Source organism: Ochlerotatus camptorhynchus, unplaced genomic scaffold, assembly GCF_037179485.1.
Source record: "Ochlerotatus camptorhynchus isolate MF236.1 unplaced genomic scaffold, CSIRO-AGI_Acam_v1.1 ptg000071l, whole genome shotgun sequence".
Classification (NCBI taxonomy): Eukaryota; Metazoa; Arthropoda; class Insecta; order Diptera; family Culicidae; genus Ochlerotatus; species Ochlerotatus camptorhynchus.
Window position 1 is genome coordinate 673857 of NW_027040561.1, and position 26031 is coordinate 699887.

A 26031-nucleotide genomic window follows, 5' to 3' on the forward strand; every position below is an offset into this window, starting at 1 on the left:
CTGATCTTCTAGTTTCCCATTTTGAAACAGTCGGAACCTCAAGGGTGCGAAATGCGTGGCGATGCTGTGTTACAGCATTGTTACGTACTTCCTTGGGGTTCTAACTGTTAATGAAGTTAATTAAGGAACTGTTAAGTTAATGTTAGCGGCTGTTTTGTTTTTAAATAGTATAGTTTTTTTTAATCCGTCTCTACTAGACCTTCACCTTGTTATGTTATGGGGACTACAGACGGTATAGTAAACTATACTATAGTTTACTATATCGTCTGTAGTGGGGACAATACGAATAAGGAGCTGTTCATAAACCAAGTAGAAACCTAAGTGGTGGTGTGAAAAGTATCTACGGTCCATACACATTCACAAGAAAACATATAAGGATGATTGTCACGCAGAGGGGAGAGTCTTAAACCTTTTGAAACTTCTTAAGAGTCTTGTTTTGCAACAGATTTACAGGATTTGAAAGCGATTTACTTTATTCGGCAAACATGTGCGTTTTGACAAGTTGAGCAGTTTCAGGCAACATAACGAAAAAATAATTGAACTTTTGAATCGGCCTTCTCCGATGTGTATGAAACTTTGCGTTTGTTATGGGCAATAATTCGCATTTTTACTAAAATTGGAAATGGCTCTAATGTAGGCCTATGGATCTAAGATTGGGTCCATCGCTAAAAATCTGCTATTTTATCTAGATGAACCCGTCATTGGGACGGTACTAATGGATATTTTTGATTGCTATTGAAAATTTAGTCGATTGCTGAATTTATGTATGGGTCCAAATTAGGGAAGCTTAGACCGACATTACATTTAATTTTTACATTTCCCCTAATACATTTAATTTAATGATCATAAAAAGGACTTCAAGATTGTACGACATGAATTTAGTTTCAAATATTTGTAAACATGGCTTGCTCCGTAACGTGGGTAGATCACCTTTTCGTGGTACGTTATGGGATGTAAGATCAACCGCATCGAACTATGACCCTAAGCTCGTCTTGTTGACGGGTTTGAGATTGGAAACAAGAAAAGGTACGGACCAGGAGGGTTCCTTAGGTCAGTGGATAAAGGCGCAGCTACAACACAAGACCATGCTGGAGGTGACTGGGTTCGTATCCCGGTCCGGTCTAGACATTTTTAAGGTTGGAACATTTCTCGACTTCCCTGGACATAGAGTATGATTGTACTTGCCACATAATTATAGAAGAATTATAGAATATGGCAGTGCATCTAGAAGTTGAGAGCACGCAGTAGGCCAATGTGAAATATGCAATAAGCTTGAAATGTAAAGAAGAAGAAGAAGAAGAAGAATTCTGATGCATGGTCAAATCCGGAGTGATTTGAGATTTGGGCGTAATTGCTTTTGTAAACAAACGCGTCAATTACTGATTTCTCTTGAATAAAAGCTCAATCTCTCAAACAAACTATACCAAATGATAAAGGAATCATTCCTCTACCTCATAGTGTTATTACTTTTCGAGATTGAGCTTTTATTCGCGAGAAATCGGTGATTGACGTGTTTATTTACAAATGCAATTACGCCCAAATCTCAAATCACTTCGGAAATATTAGTACACACAGAGATTATTTTACTGGGGTCAGTAATTTTTTACTGGGTTTTCAAACAGCTGAAAAAGTCAGTAAACTGAAAATAACGGTCACACGTAATGCAACGAACAATTTTAACATATTTTATTTTTATCATCAAATAAATGTAATAAGAACACAGTCTGTATAAATTTCAAGAAAAATCACTTTTATACAATTTTTTACAATTTTTTTAAGTTTACTGACTTTTTCAGCTGTTCGAAAACCCAGTAAAAAATTACCGAACAGGGAGGCCGTGATTTTGTGTGTATCTTCGCTTGTTTTTCTCACTAAGAAGCCCTATTTTTATTCCTGAGAAGGCGCATCTTTTAAGAGATCCCAGAATTTTCCAAAGATACGGAACATTATAATTTTATTGAGGATGAGAGGGCGCCTCTTTGGGGAACTCTTCAAATGATACGGAACGTCTTAATTGGAATAAGATTCTCCTGAAAGATATTTTGATTCATGAAAGGGCGTCTTTGGAAAGGTCTCAGAACGCTTAGAATGATATGGAATATCACAATTGAATGAGGATTCATGTGAGAAGATCAACTATGTCTGATTTATTTGTATCGAAAATGAATACCTCAATACTTTCCATAGTAATGAGCAGGCATGGAAAATCATTTGCATTCATATCGTGCATTCATTTACATTCATTTGCCTCTAACTTTATTCTTCAACAGCATTCCGCAAAATGATGTATAGAGCTTTTGTAGGTTTTGTTATTAGCTACTACTTTTGTTAACAAGTCGAATCCGTATCTCTTATGCATAACGAAACAGAGCAAACAGAAGCCACTGCTGTTTTTCAGTGAATGTATTTTACATTCACTGAAAAACAGTAACAAGTTCTGCCCACTCTAGTTCGTGATGCATAAGAGATACAGATTTGAGTTATGAACAAAACTTGTAGCTAATAACAAAACCTTCAAAAGTTCTATACATCATTTTGCGGAATGCTGTTGATGAAAAAAGTTAGAGACAAATGAATGTAAATGAATGTATGAAATGAATGCAAATGATTTTCCATGCCTGGTAATGAGGTACTAGTTCATGCACCAAACAAAGAACATGGACACATCACAAAAGATCATGAATGAGCCGAATAGAGGTAGAAAAAAATAGTCGGTGTATTTCAAGGGAATTCTGATGAGCATTTCATGGAATTTATAAAATCCACTACAAGATAACTCAGAGGGAATTCCGAGAATAATTTCATGGGACTAGTCAAATTCTGAGGAAAATACCATGAGTATTTTCAAGACAATTATTAGGTAATCTTTTTTTAAAAAGCTGAACAGAAGAAGGAGATACCCAGGACTCGTCGGGAGCGAAGTAAGGGCGATGCTCTGATCGTCGAAACTAAGGACAAAACGTCGTATGCAGCACTCCTCCGGAAGGTACGAGAGGATCCGGAGTTGAAGCAACTAGGAGAGAACGTGGTGAAAACCAGGCGAACCCAGAAAGGCGAGATCCTCTTTGAGCTGAAGAAGGATCCTGCTATCAAGAGCTCAGCCTTCAAGGAGCTCGTCGAAAAGGGGCGAGCGTAAGAGCTCTATCCCAGGAGACAGTGGTCGAGTGCAGGGACCTGGACGAGATCACCACAGAAGAGGAGCTAAGAAGTGCGTTGAGAGTGCACTGCGATCTGGGAGATTTCCCGATGTCAATCCGCATGAGGAAGGCGTACGGCGGCATGCAAACGGCGGTTATACGGCTTTCGACAGTTGCAGCGAATAAGCTGTTGGAGACGGGCAAGGTCAAGGTTGGCTGGTCATTGTGCTCGCTGAAAGCCACTCCTCGGGTTACCAAGCAACTGGAGCGATGCTTCAAGTGCATGGAATTCGGTCACCAGGCGAGGAACTGCAATGGCCCTGACAGATCTGATCTGTGCAGGAAATGCGGAGAGAAAGGCCATATTGCAAGAGGCTGCACGAAGCATCCGAGGTGTATGCTCTGCAAAAAAGAGGACGGTAACGATCATACGACGGGAGGCTTCAAATGCCTAGCATACAAAAAGGCGATGGCAGGCCAACAGTAATGGAGGTAACCCAAATAAACCTCAATCATTGCGACATTGCTCAGCAACTGTTGTGGCAGTCGACAACAGAAACAAAGTGCGACGTTGCAATCATTGCGGAACCGTATCGAGTCCCTCCCGATAACGGTAACTGGGTTGCGGATAGAGCTGGGATGGCTGCTATACAAGTTATGGGCAGATACCCCATTCAAGAAGTGGTTGCGAGCTCATACGAAGGCTTCGTGATCGCCAAAATCAACGGAATCTTCATGTGTAGTTGTTACGCACCCCCCAGATGGACGATGGAGAAGTTCCACGAGATGCTGGATGGACTTACCGAAGAGCTGGTCGGACGACGACCGGTAGTCATCGGAGGAGACTTCAATGCTTGGGTAGTGGAGTGGGGAAGCAGGTGTTCCAATGCAAGAGGGCACAGTCTGCTGGAAGTTATGCTGGCCAATAAAGGCACCAGCAGCACTTTTCGCAGAGATGGCCGAGAATCCATTATCGACGTTACTTTCTGCAGTCCGTCGCTGATGGCAAACATGGATTGGAGAGTGTGCGAAGGATATACCCATAGTGACCATCAGGCGATACGATATGGCATCGGCCAACGGAATACTGTGGCAGTACGGAGGACGAGAACTTGTGACCGAAAGTGGAAGACGAAAGCTTTCGACAAGGATTTGTTCGTTGAGGCACTTCGTGTGGACGGGAGTCCTGTAGATCTAAATGCGGACGAGCTGACAGAAACGTTAGTGAAAGCATGTGACACGACCATGCCGAGGAAACTGGAGCCAAATAACAGACGGCGTCCAGTCTACTGGTGGAACGAGGCACTTAGCACTCTCCGCGCTAGTTGTCTCAGAGCCAGAAGACGTGTTCAGAGAGCAAGAACGGAAGCAGACAGAGAGGAACGAAGAGAAGTGTTTCGAGCGGCCAGGGCCGCTTTTAAACGAGTGATAAAGCAGAGCAAGTCGAACTGTTTTAAGGAGCTGTGTCGAGACGCTGATGCCAACCCCTGGGGCGACGCATACCGAGTCGTGATGGCGAAGATCAGAGGTCCAACGATGCCCGCTGAAATGTGCCCAGAGAAGCTGAAAGTCATCGTGGAAGGACTTTTCCCGAAGCACGACCCAACAACCTGGCCACCTACACCGTACGGAGAAGGAGAGGGAGATAACGTCGAAGTCACCAACGAGGAGCTCGTAGCAGTGGCGAAACGATTGAAGGTGAAGAAAGCTCCCAGTCCGGATGGAATCCCCAACGTAGCGTTGAAAGCGGCAATCCAGTCATCCCCGGACATGTTCAGGATGGTGCTGCAGAAATGCCTGAACGAGGGTCACTTCCCTGACAGGTGGAAGATACAGAAGCTAGTGTTGCTGCCGAAACCAGGAAAACCGCCGGGGGATCCAGCATCGTACAGGCCTATATGCTTGCTGGATACACTCGGAAAACTCTTGGAGAGGATCATCCTAAACAGGCTGACGAAATACACGGAGAGTGAGCACGGATTGTCGGAGAGGCAGTTCGGATTCCGGAAAGGGAGATCGACGGTGGATGCAATTCGGACAGTGGTCGAGAGAGCTGAAAAGGCGTCCACACAGAAGCGGAGAGGAGATCGATATTGCGCCGTGATAACGATTGACGTCAAGAATGCGTTCAACACCGCCAGCTGGGAGGCCATCGCCGAAGCACTGCATAGAATGAGGGTCCCTGACTACCTGTGCAGGATCCTGAGGAGTTATTTCCAGAATCGGGTTCTGGTCTACGAGACAGACATGCGACAGAGATCGATTAGGATTACAGTGGGAGTTCCACAAGGCTCCATCCTTGGTCCAACGCTCTGGAACGGGATGTACAACGGCGTGCTAACGCTGAAACTGCCTAAAGGAGTTGAGATCGTTGGCTTTGCGGACGACGTCGTCTTGACGGTAACAGGCGAGACGCTGGAAGAGGTGGAAGTGTTGTCAACCGAGGCAATCGACATGATTGGTAACTTGACGAAAGGAGCGAAGCTGCAAATAGCCCACCACAAAACGGAAGTGTTATTGGTCAGTAACTGTAAAGCGGTACAGCGGGCAGAAATCACCGTCGGGGAGCACACCATAGCTTCGAAGTGTGTGTTAAAATACCTGGGAGTGATGATCGATGACCGGCTCAACAGCCACGTCGAATATGCCTGTGAGAAGGCTTCGAAGGCCATCAACGCGATAGCTAGAATCATGCCGAACAACGCTGGTCCCAGCAGTAGCAAGAGGCGTCTTCTGGCCAGCGTGTCATCATCGATACTGAGATATGGAGGTCCAGCCTGGGTTCCAGCGCTGGAAACGAAGCAGAACCAAAGGAAACTAGGCACTACATTCCGGATGATGGCCATGCGAGTCGTGAGTGCGTACAGAACCATCTCGTCGGAAGCAGTATACGTTATCGCCGGTATGATCCCTATCGGCATCACCCTGGCGGAGGACAGCGAGTGCTACAGGCAGGGAAGAGTACGGAAAGTTGTGAGAGTGGAGTCATTGGCTAAGTGGCAACAGGAGTGGAACACGACGGAGAACGGTAGATGGACACATAGACTAATACCGATTCTTTCGACCTGGGTGAACAGAAAACACGGAGAAGTCAATTTCCACCTAACGCAGTTCCTGTCTGGCCACGGCTGCTTCAGGAAATACCTGCATCGGTTCGGACACGCAGCGTCACCCCTCTGTCCGGAGTGTGGCAACGTCGATGAAGCGCCGGAGCATGTGGTCTTCGACTGTCCAAGCTTCGAGGCAGTGCGAACGGACGAATGCCCGTCCTTAACGTGGAGAATGTCGTCGATGAAATGTGTCGAAAGGAGGACTCTTGGAATGCCGTCAGCAGGGCAGTCACGCAGATTATGTCAGAGCTGCAGCGTAAATGGAGAGAAGAGCAGCGATCTAGCAACGCCAGCTAGCGCTGAGAGTACGACAAGTGCATGAGCACAGCCACCCCCCGAAGTAGTCGCTTCACAGTGGTCCCGGGGGGATCCAGGCAGAGGAGAGAGTAAGGAATGGGTTTTAGTGGAGTTGCACTAGGCAACTAGTGGATACCACACCGTGCCACCTTCACTACAGGCCAGGCTTCTTGAAGCTTTCCTCAACCTTACTATAAAAAAAAAACACACACACACACAAATATACTTTCTTCAGTATTATTAGGAACTAGAAAGGTAGACTTTTCCACCAAACACACAAGTTTCATGTTCACGGCATACATTTAGACGCAGTGTGTAAATGACATAAATAGGTTCAACCAAAATCCATTACCCTACTTCTTTAGTTATTGACAGATGTTTTAAATTTTTTGACGTATTTTATTCTGAGAAGTCCATCCAGTTTCCTACAACTTTATCTCAGACGCCATTTCGATTAAAATCGTTTTGAAAAATATCGAATACGCCATTTTGGAAAATAAGGTGTAAGCCAAAATGGCCGAATTCCAGCACAAACTTGGGACATTGCGCTTAACGAACAATTTTGCTATGTTTCATGGAATTCTGAGAGGCAAAACATTTTTCTTTTCGCTATTTGGCCTGCAACTGCCCAGATTATGATCATGAAAATTTGGTGATCATCTTTTTGATCACAATAAATTATTGTGGTTCAAAGGTCTGGATGTAAGTCGGGGCTTCATTCGCGTGATGTCAAGACTTATGTCCAACCACTACTCGCTAGACGCGCTTCTCTACAGAATAAACTTCGTTGACAACAATATATGTAGGTGCAGAACCGGTTATGATGACATCGATCACGCAATTTGGCATTGCCCGGGTAATGACGCCTCCAGAGCACGACTTTTGGATACCCTAGTGGCCCGAGGTAGACAACCCTTCCGTGAAGTAAGAGATGTATTGGGAACCCGTGATCTTCCCTACATGCAGGCGATCTACGAATTCCTTTGTTTGTCTGATGTGACCATCCCCTCCTTTCCAAACAACTTCCAGCCATTGTGTCCAAGTCTTAATACCCTTCTGTTTCTGTACTACTTGCCCCTGCCCAGCCAGGATTTGGTCGACCGTCGGAGAGTAGTATCTGAAGGAGGCTTCAGAAACCAGTTTCCTACCTACCCGAGTAGCACATTTCCGTCACAATAAGTTGCAGCAACTTGTTTATGACTGATATAAGTTGTATAGAAGTTGCCACAACCGATTTGTGACAAGCGTGCTACTAGGGTAGCTCCTTCCAATCGAGTAATTGGTACCCAATACTAACCTAGAACTACTGCTGTTTTAAATGTAAATTCAAACATTACTGATTTTTGGCTCCGCAAAGTGTCACACAAGACTGAGCCTAGTAAATAAACGAACCAGTAAAAAAAATATTGATCTGGACAAGTTGTTGAACCATTCATGTCGTTGTTAATCGAGGTAATTCATTGATCATGACAGATTGTTAATAAAAGCCTTGGGTTTGAAGAATAACTTCAAGTCCCCTCATCCATTAATGTATGAGTTAGGTAAAGGAGTGTGCGTTTAACTAGTACTGTCGCATTAATGGTCCTTCGCTCAGTGTCAACTTCTATTCAATTTTCACACTGCCGTACTCTAGCGGAACTATCAACCAATCCTCTTCAGAACTTTCTCTAGTTAATACATTATCACACCAAAGCTTCATGTCGATATTAGTAGCATTTCCAACCAACTCTGATTTTGTTAGATTGTTTATCAAACTCATTTATTGATCAAAGCAAGTTGTTGATTCAAAGAGGTTAGGTTAGGTTATGTTTATTAGCGAGACTTTCAGCCAGAGGCTGGTTCATCTCTTCGATTCAAAGAGAAATAAATGATAATTAATATTTCATTTTCCGATACATATATTGTACTGGCATTGTCGTAACAGATTGATCCAGTCACCATGTCATGGAAAATCCTACTGATTTATTGCAAATTTGGTCGTAAAGTTAGCAACGAATTTTACGAACAACGAAAACCACAAGATTATTATTTAGACCAGCATCATATTGTTAATGTTAGATAATGGTATTTACGATTCCCAATCTCATAATCACGTTTTACATATGCAACCTATAAAAAAAACACAATCAATCACAACACGGAACACGACAGATTCTAATCAATAAATTGCATCTAAATCAACCCTTCACCTATATAATCAATGCAATGCAATATTTTATATAAATATAAACAATGAAGAACAGTGCTCAAGTACCTGTGAGTTCGTCATACTGTCGTTGTCGTAATCGTCGTTATCGCTGTCGCACCCTGCTGCGTGCTGTTCCGGATCGCTCAAGCTTAATCCACAAGCGCCTCCGCCGCCGCCGCCAGCCTCCAGTAGTGCTTTCCACTTCCCGGCGAATTCGTTCCGGACCGCCTCAAACTTTCGGGGGGAATCACACAAACAAACACAATCACAACGAATAAGTTAAGGTGAAGTTGAACTAACTAGGTACCTATTCGGTTATAACTAAAAACTATAAAAAGAACAAGCACAGGTGTCTAAAAACGAAACAAATAGATCCTTTCTCGCTCTCTCTGATAAAAATCAGAACAAGTAAGTACAACTAATATATGCGCTCTTGCCCTTGATCGATGTTGCGCATATCTGATGGATCACCAGAGTTCCTACAAGATCAGTGAAATCACCAAGTGTCGAAACACGACACTTATTGCCGTCGACAAATTTCGCGGTCTTCCCGACTGGAGTTCAAAACGCAATTACCACGAACACGATGCCGGTGGCGTACTTTTCACGTTCGTCGTGTCGTCTCACTTCAAGTCCGCACCGGGAAAGGGTTGTGTGATTGATGATGCTCGCATTGATTGAAGTAGGTGCCGCAGGCGACCACCATCATCACACCGCGACCGCCGCCGCTGCCGACGTCAGTAGTGTGTTCAAAAGGTGTAATTCATGTCGGCCGACTCGTCACCCCATCCGTCGTCAGTCACCGCGGATTACCCCGAATTGGATTTTTAGCTTTCCGTTTTGGATTGTTATTGAAGTACTTTTTTTTTTAATTTAGCGGTGCAATTTCAGTTGAAAAATTATTTCGCGAAAATTAGGGTAAAAATAACCTAAAGAAAAACGGAAACCGGAACTGAAACAATCTGGAAAAAAGAAAGAAAAACAATATAAAAATATAAATAAGTAAAGAAATGAATTGAAAAAAAAATGTTTATTAAATTAACACAAAACAGATGTGGATCACCGGAACAAGAAAATGCACTTTTGAAGTTAAGGTAGGCAATATTAAGGAGATTAAAATTTCAAAAAGTATTTTTTTAATCATACCTAGCTCTAAAATTAGGGAAAAGCAGATTACTACAAAATGGGATGTCTCGAAGTCATCGTCAAAGTGCAACCAATTATGAACTAGGATTTATGAAATATGTCCTAGTTTTTTTTTCACTTTTCGATTAGTCGATTTTGTAAATTTTTTTTTCATTTCTGTTCTGTAAGATCAACCTATAAATGAACTTAATTTGATGTAATGAAATGATATAAAAATTACCACAACGTGATAAAAATCAGATAACAATAACCATAAAAATGAGACCTCTGTCCAATTTCGCAGGTAGTAAACCATTCGAGTCATAAACCGTTTGTGATTTGGCACATTTCGTAAGAGTCAAAATATTATGACAGATTCACTAGCTTCATTTGATAAATGACCTGCCCCAGCGGTAACTATAAATTATCTTTCTTTTTTCGTAAGAGTATCACAAAGAGGTGCCGATCAAAAGTACTAGTGGAAGGCATCAGCAGATTGAAAGAAGGCGTGCATTTTAAATTGCGACCACTCTCTGGCGAATTGTGGGTGATGTTGGGTCGTAAGTCAGAGAAGTGCTGTTTATTGGACGGGTGTCGGTGAAATTAGCTGAATTTAGATACCTAAGTTTACAAGATATCATTATGGCCTTTCTGTTGCAATCGACTAACACGTCAGTGTTCTTTGTGAATAGAGAATAAGCTCTTTAAAAATAACCAAAGAAAGGAGTCCACTTAATTAAATTGTGTGGAATTAAATGGAAAATAATCACCTTTTTTACTCTTGTGAGCAGGGCGTTACAATATCAACTTCAATCGATAAAATCGATGCGATGAAGAGACTGCTAGCTTTATTTTTTTTTCGGTTGGAGTCGAACAGCTTACAAGCATTTAAGAACCTCAGTCGGCGTCTTCAAACAAACTTTCAATCGCTTGTCTCTTTTTATTCCGTCACTTCATTGCGCTTTCTTTTATGCTTCGGCGAAGTAGACGAGTGAAAAAGCGTTCGACTTTGATAGATTCGTCTTTCTTTCGTATTCCACTAACAACCTAGTTTATAATTTTGAAGGGGCTCGGTGGCCTAGTGGAGACTGTTTTTACTTAGTGAGCAGAAGATTATGGGTTCAATCCCAAGCTTCTTCATATTAAAAAATATTAAGAGTTGTTAGTGTCGCAATGCAATTAAACGATCATATCAGTGAATCGTGTTCCAATAACATAAATCCCTTTCCTATGATAGATGCGGAGATGCAAAGGTGTTCTAGATCTCTTGTGTACAATGGTATCGCGTAATCTCACTTTTTTACTTTTAGCGATGAACACGTCAGTGTGCTTTGGTGCATAGAAAATAATCTTGAATGAGCAAAAAAAGGTGATGGTTTTGCATTTAATTCCACTTAATTATATTACGTAGAGTTAAATGAAAAAAATCACTTTTTTTTTTGCTCTTGTGAGTATTCCTCTAACAACCCAATTCTTAACATTAATTTCATTATAATTAGTTATATCGTTATAAAAATGGATTTGTAACCACAAGATTTAGGAACTAAATTCATAATCTTCATACTCAAGATCAGTGATGGAAAAGTTAGCGAAAAATCACAATGACTCGCGAACTGTTCCCTTGGTGAACTTCGTGAAATATCGCGAACTTTTCCAACACTGCTCAAGATGAATGTGTAAGGATTCATCAAAAAAAGAAAACATAAGATAAACTTTTTGGTGTACAAATGGGTGGCAGAACAATCGGTTTAAAGGACATTCAGTCAAAGGCATTTTTACGAATTAGTTTATGGGATTTGTATTTTGTTGTGCACCGAAGTAACCGTAAAGCATACAACAGCTCCTGCTTACTGCTTGCCACGCCGTCCGAAGGAAATGAGCGGAGGCACGAGAGCAGTGCTGTTTTATAACTTTTTAGTTTCAAGCAGAACGATGTGAAACCAAGCGGTATGATGACTGGGTTTGGGGAAAACGTTTATTTCTTGAAAACAGTGATAACATTATCACTTTTCATTTTAAAATTGTAAAAGTACTTATTTCAACAGATTTGTAGAGTTATTGTCTATCGAATGGCGTATTTGGATTTTAGTTTCATGTATAAATGACAAAGTTACAAGCGTTCAAAACCTAACATCTTTTCGTAACGGTTGCAATTTTATATTTTCGATTTACCCCCTGTGCCTTTCCGTAAGACGTAGTCTACGTCAAAACTTCAATTTGGCATTTATAGTAACGCTAGGTAGTTCTGTTAAAACTCATAGGCGAATGAATATATGACTCGTCAAGTACATGTATGCATCTAGAAAGAAAAATCATCTCCGAATATTTTTTTCAACGTACTTAAACGTTGCTTCATAGTAAATTAGAATTGAACCTATGTTCTTCTGCTCAGTTAGTAAAAATGGTCATAGCTAGGTCACCGAGCCCCTCATATCACAATAACAATCGAGCCCCTGATCGAGTTGCTGTCATTACCGTTTAAATCACGGCGACAGCCTCAACGACAACGGCACGAAATATTATTATACGCGAAATTAATAATAATATTTCACAATTCTTAACTGTGTAGGAGCCTGGGATCAAACCCACTATCCGCCACTTAGTAAGCAAACACGGTCGCCACCAGGCCACCATTCTCCCAACATCACATCAAACCACGATCTTTCAAGACCGATTACATGTAGTTATATAAATTAAATGTGCCCGGAAAGAGTGACAAATGTTTTGAAACCTGGATCTTCCTTACGTGCCATGTTACCGAGAATCACCTGTTCTTCCTCATCGTTCCAACAGAGCTCTCTTAGATCCAGATTTTATCAGCTAAGTACTGTAAACGGCCGTGATATCAGATTAGCCATATATTCCAATTCATCACAATTGTCTGAATATTTATTGAGCTAGAGTACTTTGCATTTGGACGCCTAAGATCAGCTGTATGTAAGATGCTTTCAAAAATAACAATACAATTATTCAATTGTGGTTTTGATCAAATAACGGAATGTTCCTCAAATACCCTTCATTATTTCTTGGACATTTTGTTGGTCAACCTGGTTGGCCATTTTATTCCACCCCCGTGCCACTCTTCTTTAGCTTCTGCTTGACGATTGCCCAATTTTTTTTCTATTGGACGGAATTGGGGACAGTTGGAAGGATTAAAGTCCTTTAGGATGAAATCCACCCCACTGACGGTTTGGAAATTCTCAGCCGATCAATCAAAAAAAAAGCATGAAATTCATCCTTAGATTTTCTTCGAAGCTTTCTTCCATTATTCTATTTAAAATTCTTTTTAGAATTCCCAAGAAATTCACCTCAGAATTGTATTGAAATGTTATTCAGAATTATTTTGGAATTATTCTCTAAATTCTTCTAAATATTCTTGATAGAAATTTCCTTAAAATTCTCTTAAAACTCGTTTTGTGATGCCCTTAGAATTATCCTTGTACTTCAATTATAATTATTCTCAGAATTACTTTGGAATTGAACCATCAAAATTCGATTCATTTGGTATTGTCACGGATCTAGGGATCCTCTTCACAATTGACTCGAGATTTTCCACAGAGCTACTTAAAAATTCTATGCTGAACTCACACAAGTGACTTGGAGTTAAAATCTAAAATCTCTAAGATTTCTTTCCAAAACTCGCTTTAATTTTCTCTGAAATGTCTTAGTGTAATCCTTTACATTAATTCTAAAAATATTTACAAAATTCCTTTGAAAAAAATCTAGTCTAGTCCAAGAGTCTAAAAAATGTTCAGTGGTCCAAAATATTATATATTTTTTTTTAATAGGTTCAGTAATTTTTTTCCCGATTTGTCCTCAAAATTCACGAACTTTTTTCCCGGTGTTCGAGATTTCTCGGTTCACTGGTCACCCTGAGAAATGCTCCCCAAGACATCAAAAACCAATTATTTAAAAAAGGAGGCTTAAATAATAAAAAAAAATGCCGCATTAAGGGGGTATTCCCGATCCTTTTTTTCAAAAAATCAAATTTTTTTTTTTCACGTTTTTTTGTACTTTAGACTATATACTTTCATCCCCCCAAGCCGTTTTCCGATCAGCGAATTCGGTGTCCAGGCATAGCTGACTAATGGTAAGAACCCCCAAATGGTTTTAACTAAAGTCAAAACTTTAAACGCGTTTTTCTCGAAACCACATTTTTTTTATCGGGCGAAGATTTTTCTCAGAAACTATAAGAGATATTGACTTGAATCTTTGCGCATTTTGTTCCTTATTAAATTCTTTGGAGCTTCTCCCACTTTCAGCCAAAAATATTAACATTTAACATTGTTTGAAGCACCTTAAAGCTGCAAAAAAGCGGGCTAAAAAATCGCCTGTTTTTTCATATGGCCGCCATTTTGTTAATTTGCAAGATTTTTTGCTGCCAACGGGAGAAGCTCCAGAGAATCTTATGCAGATTATAATTTCATCACGAAATCTGTTTCAGATGAAGCCGTTCCAGAGAAAAGTCTTCGCCCGTCCAGGCGTTTGCGGCGAACAGGGGTCTGTTTGCCACCATTTTGTGACGTCAATAATGTCTTTTTTTATGTCGAAAAAAAATTATTTGTAAACTTTAATGTTCAATAAACAAGAATCCCAAAGAGTTAGGCGCATTACTATTCATTTTCCTTGAAAAAAAATTAATTAAAAAACAGGCCGAAAAAAGGCAAAAGATTGGGAATACCCCCTTAAAGGCGTTTTCATATTATTTTACGAATAAAGCTGAGATGCAGCATCTAAGTGGAAGGAAAGCTACGGAGCATTTTGCAATAATATATTGGTAATTCATCTCTTGCAGCTCTTTTATCACAAACCATTCGCATTGGTGATGATTGTGATCTTCATTGAACTGCTCTCTGTAATGTAATATCATTTGTATTTACAGGGCTGGTAGCGACCAATGCTGTCAAAAATAGTAATTTTAGTGACCATGTTGAAGAAATAAGTGACCAAATAATGACTTAGGCTTCAGCCTAAGCCTAAGATAGTAAACTCCAAGTAAATTTTCATGAGAAATCTCCATTGAATATGGAATGGACTATTCTGAGGTCTTCATAACTACTTGAAAGTTCTCAAAATATTCCTAAAGTTAGTTAAACTGCTTTTGTAGTTTGAGAATCTAATCTGATGCTTGCAATACTTCTCATCATTTTGTTTTTAACTTCTCTAAACTTTTTCGGACTTCCTAATGTTTCCACAATTTTCAGAAAGATCATGAATCTTTTTAAAAATGTTAACAATTCACTGAATTTCTCGAAACTTTTTTAAAAATCTATGTAATTTCCCTGCTCTGGAATATCTTGGCTCTGAGGATATTTGTTCTTTTCTGATTTTTTTTTTTCGTTAAGAGCCTTATTAGCGAGATCAATATCTTACTCGAAGTTCTCGAAACTTCTCTAAAGTGTTTGCAGTTCTTATGAAGCTTGTTGTACTACTATTAATTTAATTGAACTGTTCTAATTTTTTTTAAGCTTGCGTGAACTTCTGGACTTATGTGAAAACCTCAATAATTTTTTTAACATCTCTAAAGTTTTCTGAAAATCTGGCAACTTCTTGAAATTTTACGCTAATTTAGTGAAACTACCCTGAAATTCTCTTTGTTTTTGGAGCTTTACTAAACTTATTTGAGATGCTCACAAAATGTCCATAAAAGTTTCTGAAGTTCTCGGATCTTTTACTTAAGTTCCATAGACTTTTATGCAGTTCTCGAAATGTTTCTGAAGATCGCTGTACTTCTGTGAAGTTTTCGAAGTTATTCTGAAATTTCACGAACTTCTTTAGGTTTCCGCAGCGAAACAATTAATATAGTTCTAGGATTTTCACTGAAGTTATCAAGATTTGTCTGAAGTTCAAATTACTGAAACTAATTCATAACTTCTTCAATAGTCTAGAGTTTCCTGATGTTTTTAAAACTGCCCAAAATATTTATCAATTTCCTTAAAATTCTCTAGAATGCCCTGCCTCAGTATTTTTTTAAATAACCCAGCAGTTTACTGGAGTTGATTTAATTGCCTTTAAGTTCTACAATTTTTCTTAAGTTTTATAAAGTTTATAAACGCTCACGGAACTTTTCCGTAAATCACTAATTTTCCCTGGAAGAAGTTTCTATGCTTACTTTTATTTCTCTAAATTGATCAAATGTTCAAGCTTCTAAAGATTTCGGATCAATCATAGAATTCTCGGAATATACCATAATTCTAAGGAACTCCATGTAAGTCGCTGCAAATTTCCTTAAGTTAATGTGCTTTTTCTGATGTTATCCGATCGTCCTAGAAGTACTCGGAACTTCACTGAATATAATGAAACAATCTAAAAATATATAAAATTCTTAGAAGTTCTCTGGAATTGCTTGGAAATATCAGTGCAAAAAACTCTCAATTCTAATGAAGACCTCGGTTCTGCTTTAAAATAAATGGAATTCTCGTAAACACCTTTAAACTTCCCTGGAATTCTCTGAATTTCTGTGAAGTTCCTGAAATATTTCTGAAGTTTTCATAAGTTTTCTGAATGTCTCTGTACTGAATCTCGCGGAACATCTTATGGGTTTTATTTCAGCACCTCATGGAACTATCCTGAATTCGTCTAAACTCACGCTTATAGATTTTTAAACCAATTCAATAGTCTGGGCTAAAGTTTCGGGGATTTCCCCTTAAGATCTCTGGAATTCCCCCAAAGATCTCTAGATCTAGCTTTTCTGAGATCAATAGAACTTCATTAAAGTTTCCACAATTTTGTTAGTACGAAACGTCAAGACATTAAAAATGTTGTGATTTTAGACTTACTAAAATGAAGTAAGTGTAACTTCAACATTCAATGGATTTGATAGTAAAGCTGTTTCTTTAAAACTGACTGTAATGTCTTAAGAACGTTTGCGTTAAAAACATATTTTTAACGCATTTCATAAATAACAATCTTATTATAAACCTAGAAATTATCCGCCAAAGTTATGGAAAAACCTGAAAAACTTTCGCCAAATGATTGGACACGCTGTAGATAGAGAAGAACGATTAAACGTAAACAAAAACTCTATACCATCGTCGGAGGCGAACCAGCCTAAGGCTGAAAGCCTCCTAAATAAAGCTAAATTAATTAATTAACTCTATACCATCGTCAACTTCTAATTGTTCAAAAATAGAACAAAATGTAAGCCTATCCAGAAGAATGATCAATCTTGAAATAAATTCACGTTTAAAAAAGTTTAAAATAGTGACTTATTACAAGAAAAAGTGACTTTAGTGACTTGGCCTAAAAAAAAAGAAACTTTTTAGTGACTGGCTTGAAAAAAGTGACCAAGTGATGAGAAGTTTTATCAAGGTTTTGAAGCATTCTATAAGCCCAAATCATGGGCAGAAAGACTGTAATAAATCCAAAAATGCTATTAGGGAAATTGGTTTCCCCAAATGTGGAAACAATCCTCATGATATCTATTTCAATGAAGACCACCAACTGCTCAAGATAAGCAATAATAAATTGAGCGATGCTATAAACCAGACGTAATTGGTTACTGATAATGAATATTGAGTTCGAAAAATTGATGAAAAGTAATATCAACACTTCTACTAACAAATTCGCAAGTATGAGAAATCGTAACCAGATTTATTTTATTTAGCTTAAATGGGTGTAAAAATAAATGCAGGTTATAAAAAGAATTTTAAATGAAAATGGATTTAACAGAAGCACACTTCCTTAAGCTGCAACGGATCCAATACAGTTGACTTTGTATTGTGCTAGGCTGTATGCACTCGACTCATACGATGAGCCTCGAAGTACTCGCGGGTGTTCTCTCACTGACAGATCGTTTCGCTGAGCTGTCTTTCCGGTTTCTCATCCGTTAATCTCGATTGGTAATAGAAAACTTTGAGAAGCTGTTTGACGAAAATACTCAACCAAGATTCATGAGTTTGTACTATGAGTACATGACGCTGGAGGTTGATCCTTCTTCATTAATATCCAATCGTGATTGCTTTCAAGCCTTCTATAGTTACTCTGTAAATTTTAATCTGACAAAGAAATGGAAGAAATCCATGTAATACCAGATCACCATCGATCGATGGTTGTTTCCTCAATTTTTGCAATCAAGTACCACCATGTAAGTAATGATAAAAGTTTTTTCACAGATGGGTCAACCATAAATGCTTCCACTGGATTTGGTGTATTTAAACAATTTCAAAGCGCCTCCTATAAACTACAGAAACCATGCTCCGTATACGTTGCGGAGCCCGCAGCTATATTCTACGCAGTAGAGCGAATTTCCTCGCTACCTTCTGACCATTTGTTCATTTTTACGGATAGTCTTAGCTCTTTGGAGGCTATTCGTTCAATGAGGCCCATGAACCACTCCTCGTATTTCCTGTCTGAAATACGATCTAAACTGAGGACTTAATCTAACTGCTCTAGCGTGGGTCCCATCATATTGCTCAATTCCGGTTAATGCGAAAGCGGTTTCGTTGGCTAAGGTGGGCGCTATGGCAGGCGATATTTTTGAGCGACAAATCGCCTTCAACGAAACTTCTCATTGCTCGTCAGCACGTTCTCATCAGTTGGCAACAAAAATGGTGGTTCGGGAAGATGGTTACATTCTATTCTCCCACAGGTGTCGAACAAACCATGGTTCAAAGGGTTGGACATGAGCCGCGACTTTATTATCACGATATCGAGCATATTGTTTGGGGCATGTACCTTACACCGTGTTGCCAGATCTGAGTTTTCCACATCCCTCAGGGCCCGAGGAGAACAACCCGCGATACCCGTTGGAGATGTCTTGACGAGCCTAAATCTCGACTACAGTCGTACCTCGATATAAAGCAACGTTACGTTATATCGAGTTACGTTAAATCGAAGCAAAACAAAATATTTTTTTAAAATCGAAAATTGTTTATCGTAACCCAAAGATGACCGAATTTTTTTCTAGTTATCTAACAGGTTTACAAAACCTTTCTTATATAATTTTCCCCAATTTTATTAGATAATTTTCCAAAGCTTACCTGAAAGATATGAAAATGAAAAAAAAAGTACTAGAGTCTGTGCCTAGGGCCACGAACGGAAGGTAGATATAGGACCGCGATTGGTCGGCACTCTTGTTTTTGTGCTTAGTTCTTTTAGTTGTTTAAAATCTATATCCTTAAAACTCTTTAAATATTTCAAATGGTGGCCGTTTGTGTGAAAATTGAATCGATACCAACAGTAAATCAACTGCGGAGCCGGTGTTGTAGTGGTAAACGTGATTGCCTCTCACCCCAAAAAGCGTGGGCTTCAATCCCAGTGCCGTAAAGCCGTTTGTTCCCGGTCCATGAGTAGTTGGGTCAATAGGATAGGGCCCAGGTGTGGGAGCTGCCTTCCTGGCGTCGGTAGCACTGGTATTCAGTACGGAAAACAAATTCGACGGAAAACAAATCAAGGAAAAAAACCATTCACCACGCACGGTGATTGAGTAAACACCGTTCGGCGAGACAGGAGGGAATTCGATTTTCAAATCTGTGTTAGGGAAAGCGCTTGCAGGCAATCGGTGATATTTTAATCACCATCGCAACAGTTGCACATTCGTGCAATTTTCAAAAGTGACCTTTTGTAAATTGATAGTCTTATTCTACTAGAAAAATTTCCAATCGATTGGCGTTTACGAATTAAAATCCATCATCTCTGGATCAAAATCAAACCACTTTCATGCCGCAACTAACTTTGTTTTTTTTAATTGGACCTCCAATGTTGTCTTAAAAATACATGGTTTGTTAGATTGAAACTTATGTGAACTGACATCCGATTAATGACCTTGAGAAATGTCGTGATGGTTGAGTAATGCTGAGCTACTATTAGGGTGTTCAATACAGATAAAGCTGGCGAGCTGTATGTTGTTTGGAACGAGACTGACGCACTTGGCATAGATGGCCCACTGTGGCGCACGACGCGCAACTGAATCCGGTCAGTAGCGGTGCGGCTTCTTCCTCTTTCTTCGGTGAATCGAGGGCTCTTGTGGGCAGTTTTGATAGCTAGCTGCTTGCGAGCAGTCCTTCATTATGCACTGGAGAACGCCAAGTGTCGAAAGCACTGCTGCTGCTGATGACGACCGGACACCACCACTGATTGAATAAACACCGTTTGACAAGACCGGAGTGAAATCAATTTTTAAATCTGTTTCAGGGAAAGCGCTTTTCGCAGGCAATCGGTGATAATTTAAATAATGATAGCAACAGCTGCACATTCGTGCAATTTTCAATAGTGACTTATTGAAAATTGATAAAGTGTTAATTTTAACAGATTTTTATATGACTTTCCAATCGATTGGCTGTTTAGAATTGAAATCCATCCGCTATGGACAGAGTTATAACTGTTCAAAATCTTTCAAAATTTTGTTTCCGGTTCCATTTTGGGTTTTGATATCGCTCACAGGCACTTTATTTTCGAGCTCTTGTATTATCTTTACCTTTTAAGTTAACAATAAACACGCACGCTTTTTCTTTTGCGCTTCTTTGCACGGTAAACGAGCCATTTTTATTTTATTTTTGAAGACTTTTCTTCTTGGTACGTATCCGCAGCAATAAATAATAACCAACAATATTCAAAATGTCAGCTAGAACAGTGTGTGCATAATCTTTTGGAGATTTAAAAATTCTTATAGTGCTGCTGAAAACATGAAATACATACACGCTATTTGAAAACTATCCAAATTTGGGTAGAATTCACCCTGATCGGTCAAAACTGAACCTACCCAAAAATGGCTAAACTGTGTTGGGAGTGACAAGCTAACAAATGAACTGCGTCGGTCGGATTCAGGCCAATATTGTCCATTTGTCAACTTGTAAGGTTCAGTTTTGACTGATCAGGGTACATTATATCCAAATTTGGGTAGTTTTGAAATAGCATGTACTGAAATAATAAAAATCTGAGAGTGAGGAGACAGCTTCGCTATTGATCACGCAAACATCATCGAGATCCAGTCATGAACTGTCACTGCATACTAGGCCGAACATTAGAAATGGGGCTATCATCCTGTTGAAAACAACTTTTTTCGTGCAGACCCAGGCTTGCCTTCGCAAAGCAACAACATGATCGGGAAGGGAGAAAAAAATAAGTCAAAGAAAACAAACCATCCGTCATTGAGCTGGCTCCTTTCTCTAGGATAAAAATGATATTTATTCAACTCAGCGTTATATGAAAAATTTAATAATACTATGTATAACATATTTTAAAATGGATTTATAACGCTAATAATCGATTTTGAGTTGATATTTTTCAATTTTTAGGCTTAAAAAAAAGTTACTTTATATCGAGGTGAAAGTTACGTTATATCGAGTTACGTTATATCGAGGTTGCTTTATATCGAGGTATGACTGTATTAGAATTTAATTTATGTGTTTTTAAAACGGATAGATCTGAGGATTTCATCTTGTGTTTTCCCAAGTTGTTAGCTACCCATCGGTGTACCCTCATGTTTGTCTTTTTCATTAGTAGGGTAGAGAACTACTTCGGCCTAATCGCCCATTTTGGGCCTATCGAGCAGAAAACTTCAAATAAATCCATGATTTCAGAGTTAACAAATCAATTATGCGTTTGGTACGATACTTTAGTTAATAAGCTACCGAACGAAGTCAATGAGAACGCGTGATAAGAAGGTTTGCACCCATTATTCCCAAAAACAAAAGAAGTGCTCCGACCGAATCAATTTTTATCTTCATTCGATAGGCCGAAGTGAATTCATTGGCGTTTTAATAGCGTTTCAATGCGTTAGGCCGAGTTTAGAATCCGTAGGCCGAGTTCGGCGTCAAGAAGCAGTGTTAGACTTTTGACAATATCTCAACGATTGGTTTCTCTTTATCAAATCTTGCGGAAAGGTAAATACATTTGAGAGGCCATCAGTAATAATAACATTCCGTTTGGGGCTAAACTGCGCTAGATTAAGAAAGACTAATTACGGGTTGTGCTTAATATGCCGGAAATGGGGTAGTTAACCCTACCTGTTCTTATTTCATACTTGCTAGAATTTAAAAATTGATACCAAAATCATAGGGGGCCCGAAATTAAAAATAGACCAGCGGACCCAAGGGTGGTTAAAACGGCCCTACCACTGCATTCCCATAAAGCGCGAATGTAGGCATCAAAACAGATGGATCATTTTTAATCGAATTGATTTACAAATCAAATCAATCTCCTCCTCTAGTTTCGAAAGTCCATTTGCAAAACTATCAGCGTATTTAATTACATTGGCCGTTAATTTTATTGCCATCTCTTTAGTCTCTAGACGATTGTTGCTATGATTTCGCCAACTATAATCCTATAAAACCACTATAGCCACCACAGTAGCCACCAGAGAAGCCGTCAATGCAACAACTTTACTAGAAAGCAACAGCAAAAAATGCCCAAATTATTGACCCAAACCTAATGTGGAGAGAAAGGAGAATCATACCGAGTTAATGGCCAAATATCTGCAGCCCCGTTCTTCTAAATCACCCATTATCACCTGCCGCAACGAACAGCAGCATTTTGAGCGTAGGCCTTCGGGGCTCAATCAGGTCCTGAGTGAGCATACTCACCCCCCCATCCATTGGCCCCAGATGAGATTGCCTGATAGACACCCAACCCCGTGACTTTCTAAGGAGGCCAAAGCGTGATTGCAGTGATTTTGCCATTTTCGCACAACAACACCGGTGAGGCGAGAAACAGGCAAAAAACTCGGAATTTGCCAATAAAACTTCACTTCAAACTTCGACAGAGGAACGGGGGATACACATGGGTAGAGCGTAGACAGAGGGTACAAGTCGTTGGCAGCAAACAGGTCGATCGTTACAAATTTAATCCCCAATGCTAGTTGCTGGCGCTGGGAAATGGGTGTACGCGGTGTCGTGGAGAGCTGAGGGGGCAGATAACGAAAACAGAAACAACACGAGACGTAAACTATAATAATGACGATGCAGCGCGGTGGGAGAGGCAAGAGGAAATGCCGTCTAAGTCGATGAGATACAGCCGGATGGACGGGCAGACAGACAGACGGATAAAGACCGCGATAGGCAAGGTGGAAAACGAACAAAGTTGGATAATGTTTTATAAAAGGTAATCGAAATTCATCAATTATTTCGAGATATTGCAAAGGTTTGGCTCTCTTTCCGTTTGTGAGAGTTTATCATTGTCGAGGTGTGCGCAACTTGAAGTTGATCCAACGTAGAGGCACCTTATTTTCGCTAATGAAAGGTCGAATTTACGTTTTAGATGATGAAATCTCAACATATTAATGAAATTTTCAACAGCTTTGTTATGATGAGTTAATTTTTTAGATTTGTTTCGAACATCATATGCCAAAAACAATCGATTTCGCCTCAAATACTCGACAAGCTGCCATGTACTAATTTTCCACTTCGTCGCAACACTCCAAGGACATGTTACCCATTTCCCACAGCCGCACACATAATTTCAAATTATTGATCCAATTCCAGTCGGTGTATTTATATCTCGGGGTTGTTGCGAAAGGACCCTTTTGCTCCATATCTCAGCCGCCGCAGCAGCTACGAAGATAAAGTCAGCATTTAGTCAGAGCGAGTCATATGTACTTGTAAATGCTCAAAAGGCACTCACACAGAACGCATACGGAGAGACAGACAGACAGACATCATCAGATGGTCCAAAATACTCTAGCTGACGACAGCATCCTTCAGGCCAAGTACACACTACTGTGCTAACGAACGAATGCAGCACGTTCCAGCAGCAGCAGACAACAGGTTCATCAAATATAGATGACTTGTTGGCTAGCCCGCGTTGGCAGGCATGCTGGAGTTTTCCAGTGACGCAGTTCCTACCGGATGACTCGAAGCGAAGCGATGATGACGATGATGGTTTCCAATTTTGTATTCTACGCAGCGTTCTGCTTTTTAGAATAGCATCAAGCCGAGAGATGAGGATGAGAAGCGTGCTAATGTTGGCATTGTTATGAAATTCCCTTGATGATTCTACTGGAGTCCTTGTGCTATGTTTGCTTGCGGTTTATATACAGAGAGAGAGTTTATCGGAGGAACTTCTCCGGACACACCTCCGCAGTTAATCATCTCCGAACATGAAGTGGCGCGTCGGCTTAAGCAAAATTATTTAGAAAATTTCGTACGTGAATTTTCATCGAGTTAGTTAAGGAGAATATCCAGTAAGGAATAGTTTACTGTATAACCTGTCTGTCAGGGCAAGTTCCGTGCTTTCCATCATCGTCGTTTGTTTTTCCTTCTAATCGTACGTCCCGCAAAAAAAAACCAAATCGGAAGCACTTGTACTAAAGCGCTAAAAGTGTCAACTGCGTCGTTATACTTTTTGTCTCGTCATCCCATAGAGGGGCAGAAAAATCAGGAAGTTGAAACAGATTGACAAAAAAGGCACACCGTGTCGTAGAAGGAAAGCAAAGCTCGTCCGGAGCCAATCCCAGGAGTCGAATGAAATCACCTGCTGTCGCCCTGACGGGTGGAACGGTGCGCTCCCCTTTCCGCTTCGTTCAGCCAAACTATTGGATCAATTTCCTGGCTTATCTTTACCGAAGGTATCAACGTCGTCGTCGTCGTCATCAGCTCCGTTGATGCGATGCGGTGAAAGTTGGCAAGTAGCACCGCCGCCACCGGTCTCATTCATTGCGGTTGGATCGTTTTTTGTCGCAAAGTGATTTCGATATTAAGTCGGTAAAGCCAGAGAAGAGAAGTTTATCTGCGAGACATTTCCCAAGAAACATTGCAAGGTTTTAATTTAAAACATTTTACAATGTGGTGTTGAGTATTTGGCACTGATGAAGTCTGCAAGTAGTAGACGAAAAAGGCGTATCTGTCAAAAGATAAGCAATTATAACGGAATTTAAAGGAAATAAACCAACACAATCAAAGCTCTTCATTCTACAAGTCTAAATCATGGTCTACAGAACCCTCATAAAACCAAAATTGATTCTTGTGTTGCCAATCAGGCTCATTGGAAGTACTCATCGAAATTAGAAACGGATTTCACATACATTTTGTTTTTGGTATGGAAAATCCATTTCGATCGAAAACGGGAGTGGGCTGTTAGTAATAAATGGTGCCATCTAAAAGTAGTTGGAAACATAAATGGTAGAGTAAAATCGAAGACAACAAATCAAGAAGACTGGCAACTCTTCCATTTTCTCATACGAACGCTATGAGACAGGTACAATCGCGTCATCTGCCGCTCAAAGGTAAATGCTTCGAATGAATTTGATAGCAAAGATTACATCCTCAGAAGAGAGGTTTGTGTATTTGCTCATTTTTCTATGCGTTGCTTCCACCTTCACTCAAGCGCAGCGCTACTGTATTTGTCGCTTGGATTCTGGCAAAGTTGCCAGTCTTATTGCTTTGTTGTCTTCGGTAAAATGTTTTGATTCTGCGTATCAGCCTCATCCGAGGTTAGCTTACCCAAGGTTAGAGGGGGACATTGTCGAAGGATGTCTATGTGTTACTTGATGGCAACTAGTTTAGTTCAAAATTATCTCACTACGAACTATGAGATTGTATCTTAAGATTCTGTCCACATTTTAGATAACTGTCTTTGGCGTAGTTATTAAGATGCATAATGTCTACTTTATAATAGGCAGATTAGTTCTAAAAAACCTCACTTGGCGGCGTTACTGGTTGTGGACTTTCTGTACTATACCGCAATGGCTCCAAATTTAGGCACTCAGTCCACAAATCCGGACACTTTTAAAAGTTATTTATCTCTGCCTACCATGCTCAAAACAGTACGTACATATAGGCCGGATTCGAACCAGCCCAGGGCTGAAAGTCTCCTTAATATCTATCTATCTATTCTATATATAAAAATGAATTTCTGTCTGTCTGTCTGTCTGACCCTTATAGATTCGGAAACTACTGAACCGATTGGCGTGAAAATTTGTATACAGGGGTTTTTGGGGCCGTGGAAGGTTCTTATGATGGTTCGAGACCCCTCCCCCTTCTGTAAGGGGGGGCTCCCATACAAATGAAACAGAAATTTCTGCATAACTCGAGAACTAATCAAGCAAATGGAACCAAATTAGGCATGTGGGGGCGAGTGTGGGGGTATAAGGAGATAATCATAGGGGGTAGCCCCTTAGATAATAGGGGGGGGGGGCTACGTACAATATAGCATGCTTTTTTTTAAATCGGCGCATAAACTCAAGCTAATATTGAATCCCGAGCAAGACCGGGCACACTCAGCTAGTATATATATAAAA

General features: G+C 40.0%; 1 protein-coding gene across 4 annotated transcripts in view; it reads right to left on the minus strand.

The window, feature by feature from the left end:
• LOC135697528 (coronin-1C-like) overlaps positions 1-26031 on the minus strand; it is a 206538-nt gene that overhangs the window by 13910 nt on the left and 166597 nt on the right. For 3 of the 4 annotated variants that reach the window (XM_065217284.1, XM_065217283.1, XM_065217282.1), the window contains exon 2: positions 8799-8966. In XM_065217284.1, the coding sequence (XP_065073356.1) occupies positions 8799-8813 (15 nt within the window). In that variant the 5' untranslated portion in view covers positions 8814-8966. Of the gene's footprint in view, positions 1-8798; positions 8992-26031 lie in introns of those variants that run through there. The other variant, XM_065217285.1, reaches the window with a different exon arrangement.